The following is a 23,781-nucleotide window of genomic DNA, read 5'->3' as shown; positions in this document are numbered from 1 at the left end:
TCCAAGGCATTGACAATATCATTTAACACCAACTTAGTTGCCGTAACAGTGCTATGCCCTACTCTAAAACCTGAATGTATATCCATTAGAATGTTATGATCTGCCAGATATTGTTTTAATATGTCTAAAATATTGTTTACTTGAACTTTTAAAATATTTACAAGTATAGAGAGCCTGTAAATTGGCTCAGAATTGTTAAGATCCAAAGCGTCTCCACCCTTTAATAAGGAAAGCATGTAGGCTGCCTTCCATAATTTTTGGGATTGAATTTGTTTGCTATAGGCCTAGCAGTAATTTCATTTGCAGCCTTTTAATAGAAAGGGATCTAGGTTGTCTGGTCCTGGGGACTTTTTTGGATTTATAGCTTTAGGAGCAATACAGATCCTCTTTTGAAATGGATTTGAAAACAAAAAGTTCTGGTGGTGTTTCAGTGCTGGAGTTAGAGCAATAAGGACCTGTTCTGGACTCAATTCAAAAAACAGCCAGATGATCCAAAGTGTTTGCTAAAGTGCTCAATTATGTCATATTTGTTTTTAATTTCAACTGAATTTACAAAAATATGTGCAGGGAGATCTGAAGGGGAGTTTTAACAGGACTTAATTTGCTTCCAGAATTTGGAATGATAATTAAAATTTTCAGACACAGTTTTTAAATAATAATTTGATTTAGATTTTTTGGTTAAGCCTGTGCATTTATTTCTTAAAATTCTAAAAGCAGACCAGTTTGCAGGATAATTTGTGGCTCGAGTTTTAACCCATGAAACATTTCTTTCTCTGATCATATGAACTAACTCTTCATTGAGCCATGGATTATTTCTCCCTCTAACCCTACATCTCTTTAGAGGAGCATTCTTATTACACATAGCTGTAAAGGCATTATGAAAACATTCCCAAGCATTTTCAATTTTCAGGTATCAGACAAATATTCTCCAAATTACAGTTGTACAGATTATGAATAAAAGCCTGCATATAAAAATGTTTAAAACATCTTTTAAAAATATAACAAGGTTTATGAGTAGGTATTTTGTGTCTCTTATACAAGCAATAGCACAGTGATCACTGACATTATTGCAGAATAAAGCTGTTGTATGTTGTTGATGTGTATTAATGTGGCATGTTTGTAAGAATGACATCCAACAGTGCAGATTTGCTATGGTCTCTGGGGTTGATTCGAGTTGGATTGTCAATAATTTATGTGAGATTTAGAGAATCAGATAGATTTTTAATATCACCAGGCAGGAGAGAGCCAATCCCAATTAAGGTCGCCCAGGAGAATTACCTCAGAGTCATTGAGGTTGAGTAATACATCAAGTGTGGAAATAGTTTCTTTTGTGGCGGATGATGGTCTATAACAGTCAGGTGTGAGTCCTTGAATAAATAAACTTTCAATGCCAGTAGTTCAATTTTTTTGACTTTAGACAATGTCACTGAGCTTAAAAAAGTTAATTTAACATAAATAGCAAAAAATTAAGTGAAAAGAAATACAGATTGTGTAGATTGAAGTATATCAGTATGTATAGACACACATGTAAACAACGGATTTCTACTGTAGTTGTTAGACTCAGTTCGAGATGGTTAGCTGTAAATGTTAACTGGCAGGGTGGACTTTTCAACTGTTAATTATTCATCTTATTTTACAAGCACGACTGGCTGGCGAGCACCCCTCCTCCCCCCAGTTTTAAAACCTCAGTTTTACAGTGAGGAAATCCAATTACATCCAGCACCTAGAAAGACTGGGAGACAGAGAAAAAGATAGACAAAAGAAAGACTGAAGAAGAAAAAGAGGAAAAAAAATCAATGACAATCCAACTGAGGTGGAACTAAGCTTGACAGTACAGCTCCTTTCTTAGCTTCACACACGTACTGTTTTTTCCCAGAGTGATAAAAGTGTATGACTGTCTGGCTGTTTATTTCACATGAACTCACCACATTAACCTCAAACACTTTTAATGAACTTTTTTGTTTCTTTATTCATTATTTTTGTTTTATCCCTCTTCCCCTACTTCTGTTCTCCACTTTCTCTTTCCAGCCTTTCGTTAACTCTGTCTTTCTCCCCTGTCACTACTTTCATCTCTCTTATGTGTTTGTGGCTGTCTTGTCTTGTTACTTGCTGCTAATATAACAGTTATGATTCACGTGTCATATTTCGACTTTTTCTATCATTATTACTGTCCTTCATTCAGGTAAGTTTTAGTTTCTTGTAATGGTCAAGTCTTGATACCAGACAATTGTAGATCTCCCCACCTGCCAATCGTCTGGGGATTTCTAGATAGTTGCTCAAATGACGGCGAAAACGGCCACTAACAAATGTATGGTCCTTACTTCAAGGACACGTCTTATCTGAAACAATGCTCTCCCTCCCATTGTCCTCTGTAGTGAAACAAACTAGATATACAGCAAATCAATTTGTAACACAGAGAGCTTTGTAAAACACAAAAAAATGGATGTCCTGAGCATTATATTTTACGACAAGCACACCAAGGGCCAAATTGTGATGGCTATAACTGGGGTCAGACATCATCTCCAAAACCGCAGCGCTCTTGTGGGGTGTTCGCCGGTCTGCAGAGGTGCAGTACCCATCAAAAAGCGGTCAAACCGCAGACAGGGTCATCGGGGGTCAAGGCTCAATTGATGCACGTGGCGGCAGTGAAGGCTGGCCATGTGGTCCGATCTACAACGCGCGAGGTACTGTAGGCTCAAACTGCGCTGAAACAGTTAATGCTGGATCCCTGATAGAAAGGGGTCAGCAACACACCACAGTGCACAGTTTGTTGGTATGGGGCTCCATAACACTGGATCAGATAAGGCCTTTTGCAGTTTTACATCCACTTCTCCTTTTGAGCTTGGTTCAGTCAGGGGGTTTTTAGTTGGTTGGAATCTGCAATCTCAACGCTCGATGCCACTTAATCCTGCACACTAGTCCTTTAGGCTAAGAGGCCTAGTTCAAATCATGAAAAACCAGACCAAAAGCACACAGCAGTATATGGACAACAGTGTTCACAAGAAATGCAGATTTGAAGGAATCTAAATCAGACTTTAACTGGTCTGAAATAAGAAATTCAACCTATGATTAAAAAATCCTCACCACTTTCTGCTGTCTTCATTTTAACAACCTGTCAAATTACACCTTTAAAAATACATAACTGTATCTTTTCCAGAATAATACATTGTTTCTAGTAATGTAGTCTATACTGTGAAGGAAAAGTGCTGTGGATTACTTTCATGCTGGTTTTGAAGTGTCTCCACCTCCCTGTTCTCTCAGGTCTTACTTTCATCAGTTGTCATAACGGCTCTCTATAGAGGTACTGTCTAGCCTATAAACAGTACATTAATGATTTCATACACTGCTAGCATAACTTTGTCAAAAGAATGCCTCAAAGATACATTTTTAGTCTTTTAGGTTAGATTCAATGATGTACGTGTTTACAGAATGGATAAAATAAACGTACTTTCAAGGTGCACTTGCTGCACTTTATAAGTGGGTAATAACTCACTCAAGTTGATGGAAAGATACATTGTGTATAAATTAATATTCAGTGGTCTAATCAGAATTTTCATTTTGAACAATAAAAGGTAAATCCCTTAACCAACTGATTATTCCTTGACCTCTCTGTGAGGCACCACAAGTCACAGTATTATTACCAGCAATCTTGGGAAAGTACCAAAGTACCAAAGAGTTTTTGAGTTACTTAAATTAGTAGTTGTTGAATTAGTAGTTGTTGATGCCATAATGTCCACCCGTCCTGGAAAATAGTGCATGCACTGAAATTAATGGCCCTGTTCTATGCAATGTCTCAGTGAGGTTGTCACAAGTCTATACCAGACTTTTATTGGCAGTGTTTTGATCACCCTTAAAGAACCAAACCAAACAAGAAAACAGACCATGAGTTCATTTAATATGCACCAAAAAGTTTAGATGTAAAAACAAGCTAACACTACTAAGATGTCTTCATCTACTACTATTTAGATCTAGGGTAACCTCACTAGGCAGCTAGACAAATCACAAGATCATGAGAGAATCCATCTTTCCAGGCTTCAAGCTATGCATTTGTGTCCAAAACTTGTTGTACATTGCGGACTGTGAGTAGTAGTAGTTGCACCTTTAGCACTGAAATGATTTGTGAGTCAGTCCAAAAAGCCAGTTTTAGTCCCAGTACAGCTGAAACATTTTGTGTGATTTCCAACTCCAACCAGTGTTGTGCTTTTGGTCCTTGTGCTCACATCTTATCTTATGGCCAAAGAAAGCCATGAATTTCCCTGAGCCTGACTCTAACACTGAGTGCATTAAACGCTGACATTGCATTGCAGTCATCACTGTGTCCAGTTTAGAAGTCGCAACTCTCATTTATTATCATTTTATTCTCAAGCTTTGAGTCAATTTTTCTTCCTCAGATTCTCTCTGCAGACAGCATCACCCTGATGTGTTTTTCATGCTCCACTTTGTGCCGATGAACATTTTCACACTCTCTTTGCTCTACTGCATGCACTTCCTTTCCATGTTGGTGCTACTGACTCTGTGATCTACACTTTGCAATATTATTTTTCTTGTGGCATGATTTACATGTTTGGCCAATTGCAGGACTGTTTTATTGTTACATGTTTAAATGAACATTTACCTGCAACTTCATTTAATTTTAATATTTGTTAATAATTTTGTTGTAATATTTCCTGTGTTGGCTTTAACTTTTTATTCTTTTGGCCTTTTTGTTCTTATTCTTATTCTGTTTACTTCTGTTTTCTCGTCAGTGCTTTGACTTGACTGGATGTAATCTCACTTGTACAGCAGATATTAATCACTTTTTCTAGTGTCAAATCTGCTTCTGTTAACAGTGAGTCTCTCACTTGGTCATTAGTTATGCCACATACGATTTTGTCACGTACCAGAGAGTCTTGCAGCTGTCCAAATTCAGTCTTTGACTTTATTTTTTGAATACCTGACAAGAGATTCCGACTGGTTCTGAAGTTAGAAGTTTCTTACTAAAAGTTGCAGTTTAGTGAATTGTGTCCATTTCAGAGGACTCAGTGGTAAGATAAGATCCTTTGTGAATAGGGCTCTTGATCTACTGTGTCAGTACTCAGCATTACCACTTAAATTTAAGGCCTACACTGTTGAAATGCTAAAATATTGGACATATAATATTGGTCTTAACCCAACATTTTACATATTCTTCATTCTAGGTATATAAAAGAAAACCTAATCTATGCAATAAATTGGTACGAGACATTATATTGCCACATCCTAAACAGACTCTCCTGGCCGTCCTTAAAGAGAGAAACCACCCCTGTGGATAAAGTAGAGAAAGACAAAGCTAGGAAATGAAGGAAATTCACCTGTTCAAATTCCTGAAGTCTATAGGTTCTTTAATGTCTACTGAAATCCAGTTTCTTCCCTGAGGTTCCTGAGAGAATCAATTGATCACTTAGTTCTCTCTTGATTTTGACAGCAGACTATGCCAGAGAAAGCTGATTTTGATCTGTTCTTAAGGAAAGCTGCAACCTCTTTAAAATGAATTTATATGAAAGTCTTGTAATGAAAAATTACAATGATGATTTTTTTTGTTTTATGATGAGTTTATGTGCTTCCTCACTCATGTTTGTTGTGGATGAGGTATCATTTCAAACTGCTTTCGGTCTTATAAAAAATGTTGTGTCGCACAAATGCTTTCCAGACTGCAACTATATAATGAGATCTAAAAATACTTGCCCAGATAGCTCACCTGGTAGAGCTGGTGCCCAGCATACAAAGGCTGAGCCCTTGCTGCAGCAGCCCAGGGTTCAAACCTGACCTGTGGCCCTTTGATAAATGTAAAAAACAGAAAAAAATAAATATAAATACTGATCTCCGCCCATTAGACGGCACTCCAAACACTGCAGATTATTGCCTAAATACAAGGCTGCGAAGCTGGCTTTGACTATAACACAGAGGAAAAAATACTGTATTGGACAGCAGCAATACTGCTGGCAGGGATACATGGATGGATGCCTGTCAATATAAGTAGAAGTAAACATTTCTTAACAAATGGATGTTTCACAATGTATTATTTCCCATGACCCCTCTGGTTTGAAAGAGAACAATCCTTGAATGATAAGTGGAACAGAGTCACTTCACCGCTAATGTGTATCAGAAAAGCTAACACTGACTGAATGTTTTGTGTGTGCGCTTGTGTGCATCCTTCTTTGTGTGTGTAAGAGAGAGGAAAGAGTGTTTTTACTATTATTTTGTGCCAGCAGTTTTTAAAGTTGATTTGAATAGTTGGTGTTTTCTCTGTTTCAGCCTTAGTTTAGAACGTCAGCATGTAAAAACGTATTTTTCCATTTGCAATAGAAATTTTATTTTGAAAAAAGGTGATTATATCGCAATGTGCAAATACAAAGGCAAAACAAGTTGTCAAAAAGGTATTTACTAGCAGCTGAGCATCATCATGTCTGTATCCATCTGGAAACGCAGATGCACATATTATAATCTTCCACAAAAAGACTATTACATCAGAGGACAAAGCACAGAGTTGGCCAAAGTCAGTTTGAGTTTTACTATATATGCCACAATCACAAATTTGTCTCCCAGAGCTGTAATCTGTACAGCATACGGCACCTTCTATCCTTAGAGCTTCAAATCGAAAAACAAAGTGAGAAACCTTAGAAAAAGCAAAAAGGAGGATGGGCAGTCATACAAAAAACATTGTATTTACAGGGTAGATGGAGACAGCAACAGTCAGGCGTCTGAAAAGTCATTGCATGCTCAAACAAATTGTAGTATGAAGCGCTCAGTATTTGTATAACCAGTTAAACTTTAAGGTCTACACTGTTGAAATGCTGAAATGTTGGACTGAAATCTAGTCCTAACCCAACATTTTACAGACTTTCCATTCTAGGTATATAAAAGAAAACCTAATCTATGCAATAAATTGGTAACAGCTATTATATTGCCAGATCTTAAACAGACTCTCCTGGCTCTCCCTAAACAGAGAAACTACCCCTGTGGAAAATGTGCACAAAGCCATGATTAAAAAAGTAGACACAAGATAGGACATGGAGGAAATGCAACACAAAAGGGTTATCTGTTAAAATGTATGAAGTCTATATTTAATGTTTGTGTTACAAAATGGTCTCAATAGAAGTAAACATTCCTAAACAAATAGATGTTTCAGAATGTACTTTTTTTCCCCATGGGCCCCTGGCTTGCAAAAAACAACACTTGAATAATGAGTAGAACACCTTCTTTGGTCCAAAACTGTTCTTACTGTCCTTCATGCTCAAGAGGCACTTAACTGATAATGTGTCAGAAAAACTAAAAACTGAAAACTAGTGTGCAATTAGAATGATGATTAGAATTAGGGTGAAAAACTTAAAGTAAAAAAATATATATTTAATTTATGCATGTTTATATAGAGTATAAATGTAAAGTGGAAATAAGATGTATGTTCTGTACATAATTAAGTGCAGAAGATTCAAAGAGGACAATGCAATGTCGAGAAGAGAAACTTTTTTTTTTGAAGAGTCAAGTCAATCATTCCAATAGAAGGAGAGGCAACGAACAATGCTAAGAGACAATGCAAGAGCACTTATGAACAAAGATTTGTGCATTTAATTTGATATGCATTTATTTTAAATGTAACTATCGTAGACAATCATGTTCATTCAATTGTGTGAAGCCAAAATTGTGATTGCGATTAATATTAAATTAATTGTGCAGCCCTAGTATAGCACCAAATCTTAACAGAGGTTATGTGGGAACACTGTAGACCCAACAGTTTCCACCATGAGCAAGCACTTGGCAACGGTGGCAAGGAAAAACTTCCTTTTGACAGACCCCGGCAGACCCCAGGTGGGCGGCTGTCTGCCTTGACCGGTTGAAGTAGAGAGAGAAGGGAACAGAGAGATCATCATGGGAATGCTTCATCTGTGGTGGTGTAGGAATATGTGCACTCATGTTCATTCATTAACCCCTCATTAAAAAATTTCTTGCACAGCATGCACGTATTGTCACTGCATACTGTTATGTGATGTTTTCAAAAATAACCATTTTCACTCAGCTCTTCCAATTCATCAAAACGCTGATTTGATAAAAATCCATGATAGTATTTTTTGTCAAATTATGATAATCATCCAGCAAGAGAAAGGGGAAAAAGTTCAAGCCTAAGATCAAGGCACAGACAGGGTCTGTACTAGGAAAGATGAGGTGAGTGGTAGATAAGCGCTACAAAGGCCTCCAAGTACAAAGTGAATGGAACTCTGGTATCTTTTATCTCTGTCTTTGTTTTAAGGCTTTAGCTCTCCAAAACCCTTCATCCTGGCTCTGTGAAGATCAGAACAGAGTGCTTGATTTGGCCCGCTGCTTAGCACCACGTATCCATGGCTAATGGCCCTGTAGCATACTGGGAGCAGGTGGATGCTGTGGAGAGTTTATGTAGTGTGTGTGTGTGTGTGTGTAGGTGTGTGTGTGTATTTTCTTATAGCAATATGTTTTCCACTGGTAGCATGTAATGTCGCTGGGCATTGAATTTTAATGTGATTATAGGATCTTTCTAATTATTTTGACAACCTAGGTGTTGTTTGTATAAAATGAGACAATCCCTGTGAATTATGGTGAAGTCTATGCTTTGAATTCAGCTCTCCATTACTATATTTGTAGTGTGGAGGTGTTGGGGTGTATTGGCAAGTGTTCTTTTTTTGCAAAGTATCACCTGTCACTGGCACCAACCAGCAACTTTTCAGCATTTTTAAAATCTTGCTAACCCAAGCTCCAAGCAGTGTTTTACTCACTGTCTGGGCATGGCCTATTTCCACTATGGGCATGGGAAAAACTCCCATTAGGCAGTACTTTAAGCCTGCAATAACTGTGTTTTGCTGTAACACAACATTTAGGGTAAGTTGAGAACAACTTGTTAGCAAACAGTTTTTACACTTTTAGCAGTTACAGAGCCACATTATCATTCAGAGTTTATGTGAAATTATGAATATGTGTAATTTATGAATTAATATGCATGTTTATATTGGCTCAGTGTGTAGGTGTATTCAATATGTAAAAGTAAAATGAAAATAACATGAAGTGTACACACTTGAGTGCAAGCCAGTGCAAAGGATTCACAGAGGATAAACCTTTTCTCACTGTGTTGGACTTGTGGCTACAGAGGCGTTTGTCATGAACACAAGAGTCAAGTGTATAATTCCAACAGAGGGAGAGGTAAAGCAATTAATTGCCACACACAATGCAAGAGCAGTTATGAACAAAGATGGAGTCAACACAAAGTGGTCGCTTCTAGCTGTCTTTCAAAGACCATTTCTCAGGGCACTCCTACACCCATAACCGCCAGTGTGAACGAACAGAATTTAGCAAATGTATGTGCAATATTCAACAACTGTGTGTGTTTGGTGCAGAGCAGGACAGTATAGAGCTTTTTCTCAGCTGCCTGCTGTGAACGGAAACCGAAAAGTTGTTGCAGGACAGTCAAACAATGAATCACACAACATCAAACAACATCATCTTGTTCTCTGGCAGTTATCTTAACAAGCCGTGTCCAAAAGATTCTGTCCTCCCCTATATACAGCTAAAGTCACAAAGTCACCACAGGGCTGTCTGACAATCCTTTTGCTTCTGTAACTCAACAATTTCTCATTGAGCTTTTGTTTCATCAATCTTTCTGAATGAGTGAAGCATGTTCCTCTGGTTTAATATCCATTTTCTTAGATAAATGAGCAGCGTGCAGGGTCTGCGGTCAGGTCAGGATGACATTGTCATTCACACAAAATTCTGAAATATGGCCCCTTCCTGCAGGGTTGTGCGGAGGTGTGGCTTTGTTTATTTGTGCTTTAGAGCAAAAACACTCTTAAAATAACACTTTATTTCTCTGCTTTGTTCTCGCTAATGTCGCTCCCTTCTCCCATTCTCCCATTCATTTTCTATGTAGCAAATCCTGCATAGCATGCCTTTAACAAAGATTAATTTGATTGCATACAAAAAAGTTATTGTAAGTTGGTCTCATCCATCCATGGTATGCACCAACACTTATCTCTAATGTAATTTATTTCAACTTTCAGCTGTTGTTTCACCATTTGGCCTTCTCTACTCTGCTGTTATTGCTGCCATGTTTAACATGTGAAAGTCTACTGCTTATAGGGAATGGCGTTCATGACAGGAACATAAAAACTAATATTAAAAAAGCAACAATACTGCATTTACAAATTACAAATAAAGTCTCAATAAGGGCCCACAACTTATCTTTTAACCACATTTGTGTTCGTCATCATGGTCCAGCTTTTAAACCACTCATCATTACAAGTAGCTGCAGAGGAACAGCTTGACCACAGAGACTGACAGCTGCAGAAATCTCTTGGCTTCAAATAGCACTTGAAGCAATGGTTTGTGAGAGTGCACAGCCGATGTAACCATGTGTTTGATTCTAATTCTTCTCTTCTGAGTGTAGGCTGTGAGGCTTCTTTTTGGGGAACGCTGCACATATTCAGCTTGACATCCACATCAGGGGCATATTTTGAAGCAGCTGTTGCGCTCAATAATTCACATATTTATTCAGAGGCAGCACACAAAAAGGCTTCATAAAACTTTCTGCTTATGCCGTCTTGGAATGCATAAATATGTGAATTATTAAGTAAAACTTATATTTCCCATATGCGGCCACATTGCGGCTGCCATACTGACTGATTTAGATTGCTGGTTAGGTGCATTCCACATTTTAGCTGCTTTTCCTGGCTGAGTCATTTAACCTTTTCCTTTAAATTTTAAGTGTTTTTATTCGAGTGACTTGAAAGCTGCATGTCTTAGCTTGTCTACAGATTCAAGAACTTTTGGCAATCAATTTCTGAATGATGATGAGCATGATGTAAAACACCCTGCTAATCACAGTTCTGCTTAGTTCAAACTCAACAATCATAAGGCTCAACAAAATTTTTCCCAGCTAGTAAACGCACGCAATCAGGTGTCATGCATTTGTAGCAACACCCTAGGTTTTCAAGGTTACTTTCATGTCTTAAGTTAACTGATTCTTCTTTATCTTCCAAACAGAAATTAACAAATGTGACATATTACTATACTCACTGAAAAAATCTACCAAATGTCCATGTTCATATTCGATGATTCAGCACCTGACAAATTAGTACTAATGCCAACGTTCCGGGCATGGAATGGTTTTATTAAGATGGTAAATGGTAAATGGACCTGTATTTGTATAGCGCCTTGCTAGTCTTCCGACCACTCAAAGCACTTTTACACTTCATGCCACATTCACTCAGTAATGGCAAAATCCATCGAACAGAAACTAACACATTCATACACATTCACACACCAATGCACAGCATCGGGAGCAATTCAGGGTTCAGTATCTTGCTCAAGGATACTTCGACATGTGGCGGCAGGAGCCGGGGATCGAACCAACAACCTTCCGATTAGAGGACGACACGCTCTTCTTCTGAGCCACAGCCGCTATAATACACAATTTATATACATAATCTTTCCCTTACCTTAAAGGACCAGTATTTATAGGATTTAGTGACATCTATCAGTGCAGTTCCAGATTACAAGCCCCTCGCTTCACCCTCCCCTTCCAAGTGTGTAGGAGAAACTATGGTGAAACTGTCTGTAGTGAAACTTGCAATAAATGCGAAAGACCCTTTCTAGAACCAGTGTTTGGTTTGTCCGTTCTCAGCTACTGCAGAAACAAACCAATAGATCCTCCTAAAAATGTTATATACTGGACCAAAGTGTTTTGTCTAACCCTTACTGTACCTTAACTATAGTATAATTGCCATACCCACAATCTCTCCTTAACCATAACCATACTATAGTTGCCCTGTACAGATATTGTAGAAAATTAGACTTCTAAGCTTTTGAGAGCAATTCAACTTCCAGTTAGACCCAGCTGTCTGGCAGCACCTTCTCTTTCATCACGGGAGGCAGAATTGTATATATGATGAATGAATTAATGAATGGACACTGTTATTACCCTTTTAGAGAATTTGTCTTGGTCTGGTTTTCAGAAGGTATGTTAAATATTAAAAAGATACTACGCACATTATTAGCCTATTTACAACAAATACATGTTAAAAGCACATTATCATTGAGTTCATCAGGAAACTCTAAACTTCACCCATCCATGCAGGATAAGAATGTCTGAAACTAGTAAGATACACTGCAGTTGTCAGATATTTCTTAATTTCCAGGCTACGCTGAGCAGAAATTGAGTGTTTGAACCTCTGCTAGTCTTATCTGTCTACTCCTTAATTTGACTCCATGAAAAAACAAAGGCAAAGGCAGCACAGTGACTTTAAAGTCACAATGAGTGGTGCTTTGTTTTGTTACAGGTAGTTTTTAGGTTGTATGTGTGTGTCAGCATCTGGGACTTGTGTGTATGTGCACCTGTACACTATATATGTTGTGTATTTGACAGCAGAACAAAACGTAATGGCAGCCCGGTGGCCTTAAGAGCCATGTTTTTTCCTGTCAAAAGCTTGATAGGTCACTCCATTCTTTACCACTCATAGAATAGAATAGGACAAAGTAGAATAGAAAAGATGAAGAAAAAAAGGGGTAAGGTTTGTTTCATTCCAGTCTGGACATTGAACTCACATGGTTCCACAAAAATAAAAGTTTTTTTTAATGAGATAAGGGTTTGACTCAAGAAGACAGAAGACAGAGATTAAAAAGATACTGGTCTGGTGTGGTCGTATTTGACAATTGCTTCTTCCTATCTTTTTCACCTCAGGCCACCAGTTTCCTGTCAGAGGCCCAGTTTTCTGCTGAGTTACCAGAGACTCTGGATCCACTTTTCAAGTTCCATGAGACCATTGCTAAGGTAGGACCACCAGAATTACTACTACTTCTACCTATAAAATATCTATCACAATGACAGGCATGTCTCGTAGTATGCAAGTATTGCCAAATGTCCTAATCCCAGCCAAATGTTATAAATTTCTGGTTGATTTTAGACACAAAATAAAGATTTACTGTTGAGTGAACTTGAATATTTATCTGCCAGTGGCTGGTAAAACCAGAGCCAAGCTAAAAAAGTAGGGACATTCTTCAGAGGATCAAAATAACATTCAGTCCTGGTTCTTCTATCAGTTCCAGTAGCCATCTGTAAATTGTGATATGCACTGAAAAGTCAGGAGACAACTTATTTTTTCTCTACAACAGACTATTTAATAGTATTACTCAATTCAAAATTGGAGACAGGAAGAATGTTAAAAATACACTCACTAGGTGGTAAACTGGTAGCCTGAAAGATGTCTTTACCAGCGGAAGTACTGGGTGCATTGCTGCGGAGCTGCACGACACCGCGTGCAAAGAAGAAATCCTGCACCATCTTTGATTTCCTCCGCCAAGGAGGTTATGTTTTTGGCGTCATTTGTTTGTTTTTCTGTCTGTCAGTAGAATTATGGAAAAACTACTGGCCCGATTTTCATGAAACTTGGTGGAAGGGTGTAGCATGGGCCATGGAAGAATAAAATTTAGGAGCAGATTTATAGTAAATATCTTTCCTGTACAGTTTAGGTCTTTCTATCTTTATCTTTATTTATTTATATTTTAAAAAGTACATTTTTTTTTGTGATTTTTATACACCAACGCACCAAGGCAAATTCCTTGTATGTGTACAAGGAGTACAACTTCATGGCAATAAACCCAATTCTGATTCTGATTCTAAATATTAAAATAGATAACTTTGAGTAAATAATGCTTCAGTTAAGTCAGTTGAAGGAGCCAAATTCAGTTTATCTCATATGAACTGCAACGTTTGATGTTCACATAGCAATGACTCCAGGAAGGTTGATGATAACTTCTTCAATTACCAGCTTCCACTTTCCAGGCTTAGAAACGTTGCACCTCTCACTGTCATTCTGAGACCCCTGCACAGGCATAATCCCTAGTAGTGTCATTTTGCTGTTGCCAGGCAACCGCCAATCCAGCTGCTGTCAGTAACTCGTGTAGCAGATGAAATTAGGAGGTCTTTAGCTAAGTGAAGCATTAAAAAGTCACCGCCCATTTCAGCTGCGTCAGTTGAAGCTGGATAGTATTTATTGATATTTACTGGAGATGAAGCATGCTTTATGGGAACAGTCACTACCGTCTTTACTTTCAGTTGAGACTAATACAGCAGTTCTGACGAAGAAAGCCCTGCCTCTGAGAAAAAACTCGCAGAGATGACTCAGTCCTTTTCCACTCAGGGCTGCACATTTTTCAAGTAGTTTGAAGTTCTCTAAAAAAGTGTGTTGGGAAAAATCTGAACAAAACACTGCTAAATATCGATCATTCTTTTCTTCTTCTTTTAAGATCTGTATCGCAGACTACCTTTTCAAAATAACCCTGACTGTTGGGAGAAACTCTCATTGCTTATAAATGCCACCAGTTCACCACAGCTACCGCCACTGCAGGATTGCTGTCACAGTTTACAAATTACATAAGACACAGTGACATTTACATCATCTTTTCTGGAGGCCACGCTTCATTTTGGTCCTTACCTTGGCACCTCAAATGTGTGAAATTACACTTAGTTTACAAATACCGCACTGGCAGGAGCCAGCAGGAGAAGCTGCACAGCCAAAACTCAGTTAGCTAGGATAGTAACTCAACCTACTACTGTGTCTTTTCAACTACTCACCCCCCTCTTTAGATAAACAAAGGGGACTTTATTCAATTTTGCAGAAAGCAGAGGAGAAGAGAGATGCAGTCTAATTTGAGTTTGCTTCTTCTCGAATATGGGTGCCATCTTACTCTTGTAGCATTCTGTCTGTAGTATATGGCTGTTTGATGTATGCATGATCCAGAGTGTGACTTTAAATGTATAATAATTGGGCTGTGAATGTACTGTAGCACCTGTTCTGTCTGAGACTAAGCCCAGGCTGCATTTCAGTGCAAAGCAGATGCTGTTTAAACTTGTTGGTCCAAGCTTGTCCTCCTGTGTCTTAGAGTCTTGGTAGAATCCTTCTTAATTTATAATGTATTATGTAGAATATTCAAAATATTTAAATGTTTCCTTACTTTTTATATATTGAAAGACCACTACGTAGGATTTAGTGGCATCTAGCGGTGAAGTTGCAGATTGGAACTAACTGAACACCGTCCAAGTTTGCAGGAGAAATTATTTTGTGCATGTTGTCCCTTTCTTGCTGTACATTTTGTCCAGTCTACACTGTTTGATTTAGTCAATAACACTGTGTGTGTGTGTGTGTGTGCGTGCGTGCATGCACACGCGTGCATGTGTGCATGCCTGTAGGCCTGTCTTTCTGTCTGCCTGTCTATTGAAAGATTGGCAGATAAACACAGTAGGTTTGCTTATTGCACCATAAGCACCACCAGCAAAGTCTTCCTTTTCAGCAGTTGAATATCCATTATATCTGTGGTCAGCTGTCATTTCTTAATGGCCACAAACACAGCTGCAGTATTTGAGCTAGAAACCCTCTATTTTCCATAATTCAGATCTACTGTAAGCAAATATGGGTTTAAATGTTGTGTGTATTCACGGTATCAGCAGTGTATAGTGTTGTGTCCACTATGCAGGCGACCTTCACGTCCATCCCATCCCTGCTGGCTGGTGATTGCTGCTGCTGGTTGGCAGCTCATTTTTCTCTCTTGATGTTTGTTCTTTTTCTTTTCATTGGACACCTCCCTCATTTTTAGCTGTGACCTCTAAACCAAGACATAAAAAGAAAAAGGACAGGTCATTCTCGTCACTTGACATGCACATGTACGGTATCGCCAATGTGGTTTCAGATTTGACTGTGGAATGCTGCATGTGACCCCCATCTGCAACATCTGTGGACATGGGTTTAAGGGGCTTCTGTGCAGTCAGGCTGCTGATAGACCTCCAAATTAAAGGACAAAATACATCATTAGTAACTGCTCTTCATAATGACACACTTTTAATCTGAAACCTCTACCAGCAGGACAGCATAATTTGTCTGTGCCTTCAAATCACTGTTGAAAATTAAATCTATTTTATGATGTGACAATGCTATGATTAATGTTTTTTTAGGTTTAGGCACAAACAAGACTTGCTTAGGAAGATATTGAGGTTTTTAAGTTGACTTTTAGGAGGAAATAGGAAAGAAACCCAAGTCCCACGTTTGGTGGACCACCCAACCACCCACACCCTCTGCTTCTGCTGACTTTGACTCTATAAGAAAGGTTTTTTCCTCCTTTGCTAGCAACAGACAACAGTTATAATTCCTACGGCTATTAACTTATGCTGTCATTGTCCTCGGGAGTATAGCCTCCATTATTCAGTATCATTAGATGTTGTAGATTGACAATTGAATCTAGTGCATGGTACTACTGGAGGCCCTCCTCATTTAGGAGCCTGCACATGTGGAGGATGTGCACTGGCAGTTGAGACGGTGCAAACCAGGCAAGGCTCAGGGGCCGGATGGCATCTAGGCACGGGTGCTGAAGGACTGTGCCACAGAGCTCTCTTTGATTCTCTATTCCATCTTTTGGGAATCCTACAGGACTGCCTCAGTACCCAGCCTCTGGAAAGCACCCTCTGTCATACTGGTGCTCAAAAATCCCCACCCCTCAGAACAATTACCGGCTTATCGCACTCACCTTAACAGTAATGAAGTGTCTGGACAAACTGGTACTCAATTCCATCCTTCCAATTGCCGGACCACATTTGGACTCCCATTAGTTGGCCTATACGTCCAAAAGGGGTACTGAGAATGCTGTGGCATGTGTCCCTCCTACAACAACTTAAATCACTCGGTAACTTCTTTATCAACTTCATTTCTGCATTCAACACTATTAACCATCACCATATGATCAGGAAACACACTGTCCCCCCACTCCTCAGCCACTGCATATACAGCTTTCTTAGCTACAGACCACAAACCGTCAGAGGGGGCACTGTAACATAGCAGTGCACAGACAGCTATCTGCAGCTAAACGTCACAAAGATAAAAGAACTGTTAATTAACACTTGCAGCACCCACAGCCCAGACCTCAACTCTACTCACAATCCCACCTGCATCAATAATGAAGATGTTGAAATGATCGAGTGCTTCAAATACCTTGGACTCACTCTTGACAATAAACTGAGCTTTAAACAACACACCACAGACATTTACAAACAGAAGTTTCATCCCTTCTGCCATAGCATTTCTCAACAAAACAAAAGCCATTATGTGTAAATACCTGAATGTATGTACAAATGTGCTGTGTTTAGATGTCTATCTTGTGTTAATGGGGTGTGTGTATGTATGATATTATGTACAGACTGTGGAAACAAATTTCCTGGAAAAGATAATAAAGAATCTATTTACAACATACACTCCTTTTGCATATGTAGTGTAGTGTAACACAATCTAATTAGTCCACTAATGTAAAATGTGATGTTGTGTTTCATTATACATAGTATCTTGTAACTCTGTCATATTTGCCAGTGTTGATGTGTGTCCATTAAAGCAGTGGTTTTATCATACCCTAGCTTCTGTATTGCGCCTGTGTGACAAGGCCGGTGCATGTTGCACTTTAGTTCAGCACCATGGACAGCGGCGTTGGCTTTCTGGGCCTGTGCTGACTTTAAAGACCCTGCACAGGTGTTTGCAGTTATTCTGATTGATTAGATCTGTGCTCAGGCTGAAGCTGGGTGGAGCTATGCTGGAAATGACGAGGTAACCAAACATAATGTGGTTTTAAACAAGTAAGTTGTCCATGGTTGCAACAAAACAGGAGTGGGAAGGAAATGTCGATACACACCCACAGAGTCCTGAGAAGAATCTGAATAAGTCAAAACACCCGTGTGGGTGGAATTTATTATTAATATATATACACTGAAAAAATACTACTGCATAAATAGTTATATTAGCATATGACATATTGTTTTGTTATACACGCCTTGTCATTTGTATCTACATTGGCCTAGAGAGCTAAACATGCTGCAACTTAAGAAAACACATGCAAATAGACAAAACACAAGGAAACTGAGAAATCTTTATCAATTTGAAAACAAATGCACAGTGTTTAAAAACGCACTGCAAATACACACAACCAACGACAGAAAAATGCTCCAAATACATACATAAACAACAACAGAAGTGTTTCCAGAGGACACTGTAAAGACACTGAAAGAAAGAAAGGCAGAAATGTCAGGCAGTCTCTCTACTTATCAGCAATGACTCTATCTGGAGGGGAGACATGTAGAGAAACAAAACTGCATTGTGTAACTCTCTGCACTATATAGGTTCCACTGTAATTAGAGGTTTAAGAAAGCATTCCTTTATTCCTCTATCTTCAGTTACTTTGGTCTCATAAAGACTAAAAAGGGAAAAATACAAATAGATGAAGTGTATTTTGGTCATTCTGTTAAATTCCCAGGTATCACAAACCCATGTTTTTTGTGTAAAATATGGTGACTTTTTTCTTTCTTGGAAAGTCGCACCAACATATATGCCCTAAAATGTTACCGATTTAAAAACCTATAGTAAACATTTGACAGTGCTCAAGGTAATTTTGGTTTGAGTTACAGTTGTTGCACACTGAAACAACTAAGTTACCAAACACCTTGATTATGCTTACAAGAATTAATTCACTCAGTGAGGAGAAGGGGCGAGACCATTTACTTCCAGTGAAAAAATGTTGTCTCTTCATTTTAAATCAATATCAATAAACTTTAATACCCAAACTGTTGTAAGATGTGCATCCAATTTATGTAAAATAATGAAGTTTTAGTTTACTTTATTAATTGATTTGAGATAAGAGAAAAAAAATACACAAGCTTCTTGCTTTTTTTAACCGAGTCAGTAATGGGGAAGTATAAACCGTTATGGTTTTTACTTTCCATTTAATTATTTAACCAACCACGGTGGTATTATATACATCCCAATCCGTGATATCACAGCAAGTGTTGGACATTAGCTGTGGGATGTGTCTGACGTGCGGTCTGAAGTGTAATTATACAGTCAGAGATTCTGCTCACCTGCTACCATGGAAAGAGAAAAACTGTAGAATGCCTTATTCAGATGCTATGCAATTGTTTGTTGTTGCCCTTTTTAATGATTTAATATATGATTTGAAAATTAATTAAGCCTTTTATGGCCGTGGACAATTGTTCTGTGCTGTTTTATTTTTTATTTTCTTACTTCATTTTCTTTTCCCGCAATCCAGCCTCAGTCTTTGCCAGTGTTTTCTCCTCTTTCTCCCACTGTGTCTCTCCCTCTCTCTCCTTCATAGACACACACAAACACCCACCCCCCTTGCTCTCTATGGACTGGTGTATGTGCATTGTTAGTGTTGTAGCTCAGGGACTGTGCCTATGCTCTGCGTCCCTGTACTCATTTGTCAACTGCGGTTTTGGACGAAGCTTGGTTGGGAGGGTTCAGGGTGGCAGGTGGCAACAGCAGGCATCTCTCTTTCTCTCCCTTTCTCTTTTTCTCGCTTTCCTCTTGTCTCCTCAACTCCCTTGGCCCCTCTAACTGTCTCTCAGTGGGCAGTGTTCTCTGTATAGCTAATTTGTTATGCATGACGTGTACGAATTGGCTTCCCCTGACTTGGCGAGGCAAGGCTGGCATTGATCAAGCCAACGGATGATGGATAGCGCTGGCACACTCCTTTACTGGTCCCTGCTGCACACTGCTGGGCATACACATTAGACTTTGGAGGATTTGAGTGTATGTATGTGTAAAACATAGGCTTTATGCCTGAACGTAAATTTCCTTGCAAGTGAAGGTCTTGACTTGCTCCAAGCATATGGAATCCACATTACCCACATACAGTATCAGTAAGAGTCATTCTTCTATGTAACTAATTGCGACTATCCTCACCAGAAACATAAAACATTTGCAGTCATACAACCTATGCTTCTTGTGGTCTGCCTAATCTCCAGTTGCTCTGGAACATGTTGAGTCCATGCCAGACCCTTAATGATGCCATTGATACCCTAAAAACTACAACATCAAGTTTTGCCACCGAAAGGAGAAGGAGAAAAGTGTTGAGGACAAAAGACTTATCCTGCTTGAGGACATTAATTTTCGTCAGGTATTTTTTCGTCCCAAGACATTCAAACTATATTTACAAGCAATTTACAAGTATCATTGAAATGGATTCCATGTCCTTGTCTTTGAAGATAGCACAAAGGGTAGCGTAGAGGGAGATAAAAAAATTAAGAAAATTGACAGGATAAAAGGGAGATGGTAACAGAGCAAACAGACCCACAAATGGACACGAGGACAGAGGGAGAATGACAAAGTAGCATATAAGCCTGCAAGCAAGTATAGATGAAGGTGATGGCAATAAAGAGTAAATGTCCCAGATCTATCCCAGAGGGAAATTGATTGGCGTAAACAGGACTGAAGTTGCAGAGATAAATGGAGGAATAGATGATTGAACCAAAGGAAAATAGATAGAAAAGGGGCAAATAAAGTAGTGTTAAGAACCAGGAATAAAAAGCAGGAGGGTATAGGATGAAAAGAATACAGAGCAGGAAATGACAAAGAAACAAAGAAAACCAAAAGAAGGCAGTAGTGAGAGTCGCATATGCTGGAAAGAGATTCAGAGGTAAAGATGCTGAACAGGAAGGATACATTTTATCTTCAGGTCTTTGTTCATCTGTCTTCTTTGAGTTCTGTGAATCCTTTACATAACATTCTATTCATAATTTAAGCCAAGAGCAAAATTAATACATCCTCCAAACACTGAGGTACAGTGTTTAAGTTATTTAAAGCAAGACAATAGCAAAAGTTATTTTATTAAATGCCAATAAAAAGTATGCATCCCAATATATAATATAAAATTATATAAATACTGTATATTATATAAAATATCATTTGAACCTGGGCTAGGTTCAAATTATATTCTGTGTAATCAAATCAGGTAGTTTAGTGTCCCGTTGTATTGCTGCAGGTCTTGGGTCTGTGTTTCAATACCCAAGTGGATCAGAGCAGGCTTGCTATCAGCTGCTCGTTAGTTAATAGTGCATTATGCTACTGCCAGTTTTGGTGCTTTAACTAACATTTTGATTAGGGTCTAATTATCTATATCTGGGTCTATTTGGGCAGGGTCTGACTGTCCTTTTTCTATGTCATTTATGTCAGATTCAAGTTGGTGTTCTAGTTTCTGAGCCATGGAACACCATGTCTGAAGACCACTAAAATGCTCAGTTATGAAAAAAGTGCAGTGTTTTTGTAAAGAGCACCAGTTATATAATTCAAATGTCTTAAAAATGCCAGCCTCTAAAACCACATTGAACATCCACTATTAACCTGGGTTAAAGAATTGTGAGCAGTCACACTTTGCCATATATTTTCTTATTTAACCTTTGTAGAACATTGGTTGGAGTTATCCACCCTTAGCATCACCTCTGTCACTGAAAGAGACATTATACTTCATGTAAGCTAGCAGCTTTCTGTTTATTTCACTTCAGTGGCGTTTTGAGTGTGGTTGTCTCTACTGCTGCCTCCTCTGAGCAGAGACAGCCCCAACCGCGGTGAAGCTGCTCCTGTTCTCTCTCACACACACACAGAGCAGAGCGAAGGAAAGACAGCGAAGAGTTGATAATGGCTGTTCTGTGCATAAAAAGCTTTGTGAGTAGATGTATAACAGCTGACGTAGAACAAAAGATCAGATCGAATCAGTAAAGGTCAACATTGCCAATACCAATCAGTCAAAAAATGCCTTGATTTGCGCCGATACCAATCATTGAGATCAGATCGGAACATCCCGAGTAACTTATGTTTCCTGTATTGTACATTTTGAGTGTTTTTTTTCTTTCTAACTCATAGGTTTCAGTGTAATGAGTAGACTGTGCCATGAGACACAAGGGACAGGGACTTAAACACTTGGTGCTATGATGAACTAAATGTAACCACTGGTCTATTACACTGTGGTACTGCTATGTGGTAGGCATGTCTATGTTGAGAAGACAACCCCATTTCGGAGAAAGTAGCACAGTATGTCTAAATAGAAGAAACAAAGTTGAAAGGGATTCCAAAAGGGGTGGGAGTTAGGAAGGATCAATTATGCAGCATTGCAACAGTGATGTTTTTCATGTTAATATTACTATTGTAATTTTGTAGGCAGAAGTCACTCATTTAACTAAAGTATCTGTAATCTGATTACTGTGCTCTACAAAGAAAGATGGAGGTTTTTGTGAAGCTGATTTCTGTATAATGCAATTGCTTCCCAGCCTTGCCCACTGTGTTTTCAATAAATGCTTAAGAACCGGGATCATTAAAGCAGCCATAAAATGCAGATTATAGTAGAGCAAAAAGGAGAAGGGAGAATAGAGGCTTTTCCATCCACTAAGATCAAAGCCTTGGCTTGCGTATCGATGGATTGGCCTTTTCACTGTGCTGTTGCTTATAAGGCATAAAGGGAGACACCCAGGCCCCTCAGATCTGTCCAAGGGGTTGATAGTGAACTATTTGAAGGGCGAACTATCTAATCTATAAATGTATTTCAAGCTGAAAACCCAGCACTACTACTCTGCCAGTCTTAATTACCACTGTGTTAACCACTTGAACAGCCAGTTACTGGGATTTACCAGTGATCATTCAATATATTCTGTAGGGTAAAAGGTTACAGTGGATTAATTTACAGCATAAATATCTGTCACATCTTTTATTTTTGCACACTGTATTGTGCTATTATCCCTGCTCCATCAAGAAATTACAACTTTGTGGGGAAAAAATAGAAAGCAAAATCCATAGGCCCCTGCTTCATGAAACCAATTTAACTTTAATTCATCTCCATTAAATTCTCTCATTTGAATTCTGAGCGTCACTATTTATAATCGGAACACTAGGGTAGACAGCAGTTTCACATACAGACTGTACAAAAACCTTTTTTTTTTGTACAAAGTCTCTGTCTTAAAACTCACACTAGTGTTTTAAGACTGAATAACTTCCACATTTACCTTCATCTGTCAGAGGGAGCGATTGCCAGCTATTGCCAAACATTGATACCTTTACTATCAGTTGGGTTTACTAGATCAGCTGGTTAATTTCTCTGTATGCAATAACCATCTCACCATAGTTTATATAACATAGGTTTTGATGCATGTATTGTATGTGATCAGCCTGTATGATGTTTTAATTATACCTCCAAAAGTAACTGTTGCTGCACCTTCTTTCGCTTTGTGATACAAAGCAACACTAGGAAGTTTCACCTTGTCTCTTAACTGAATAAGAAACTATTCCTGTCTAATCGTTGTATTTATGCTGTTTCTCTAGCAGCAAGAAATAGTCCAGGGAGGCTTCCTGTCACATCCACAGTTGTATCTAGTAGAAATGTCTTTGCTATACGTGTTACTGAAAGGGAGAACTTACTTCATGTTGTCTTCACTATCAATCGTAAACTTCTTGGAGAAAACTCAAGCAGCCATAGGTGACTAATCGCAGTTCTTGTGTGTGGTATGTCCACTGTGGCCCAGGAGAGTAGTTTTTGAGGTGGTAAGTAAGTAGCTTTATTAATGCAGTACCTTCAAGAGTAGAATATCAGTGCTTCCTAAAATAAATAAGGCCTCCTACATAAATACAAACTCAGGAAGATTAAAACACAATAAAGATGGGTCTTTTTAAAGGTGTCCACAGTAACCACAAGTCCAAAGGGAGACAATTCCAAAGTTTAGGAGCCACAACCTCAAAAGCCCTGTTTCCTTTAGTTTTGAGCCCAGAGCAAGGAACAACCAATGAAGCCTGATCAGAGGACCTTAGAGACCTGCTGCTAATATAGGTAGATGTTTAATGTTGGTTCATGATATATGATCACAATATGCACGTCATGTAGCACATCCACTACAGCATAGCCTATACAACAAACCTACAGTATCTCACAAAAGTGAGT

General features: G+C 38.6%; 1 protein-coding gene across 1 annotated transcript in view; it reads left to right on the top strand.

Annotated features, from left to right (window-relative positions):
* Positions 1-23,781, top strand: part of LOC118321456 (inactive N-acetylated-alpha-linked acidic dipeptidase-like protein 2) — a 224,246-nt gene that overhangs the window by 139,481 nt on the left and 60,984 nt on the right. The window contains exon 10 of the mRNA XM_035652775.1: positions 12,716-12,805. Within this exon, the coding sequence (XP_035508668.1) occupies positions 12,716-12,805 (90 nt within the window). The remainder of the gene's footprint in view (positions 1-12,715; positions 12,806-23,781) is intronic.

This window comes from Morone saxatilis, unplaced genomic scaffold (assembly GCF_004916995.1).
Source record: "Morone saxatilis isolate NCDOM2014 unplaced genomic scaffold, NCSU_SB_2.0 Contig12, whole genome shotgun sequence".
NCBI lineage: Eukaryota > Metazoa > Chordata > Actinopteri > Moronidae > Morone > Morone saxatilis.
Note: the sequence above shows the minus strand (reverse complement) of the source record. Positions and strands in the feature narration are given on the sequence as shown.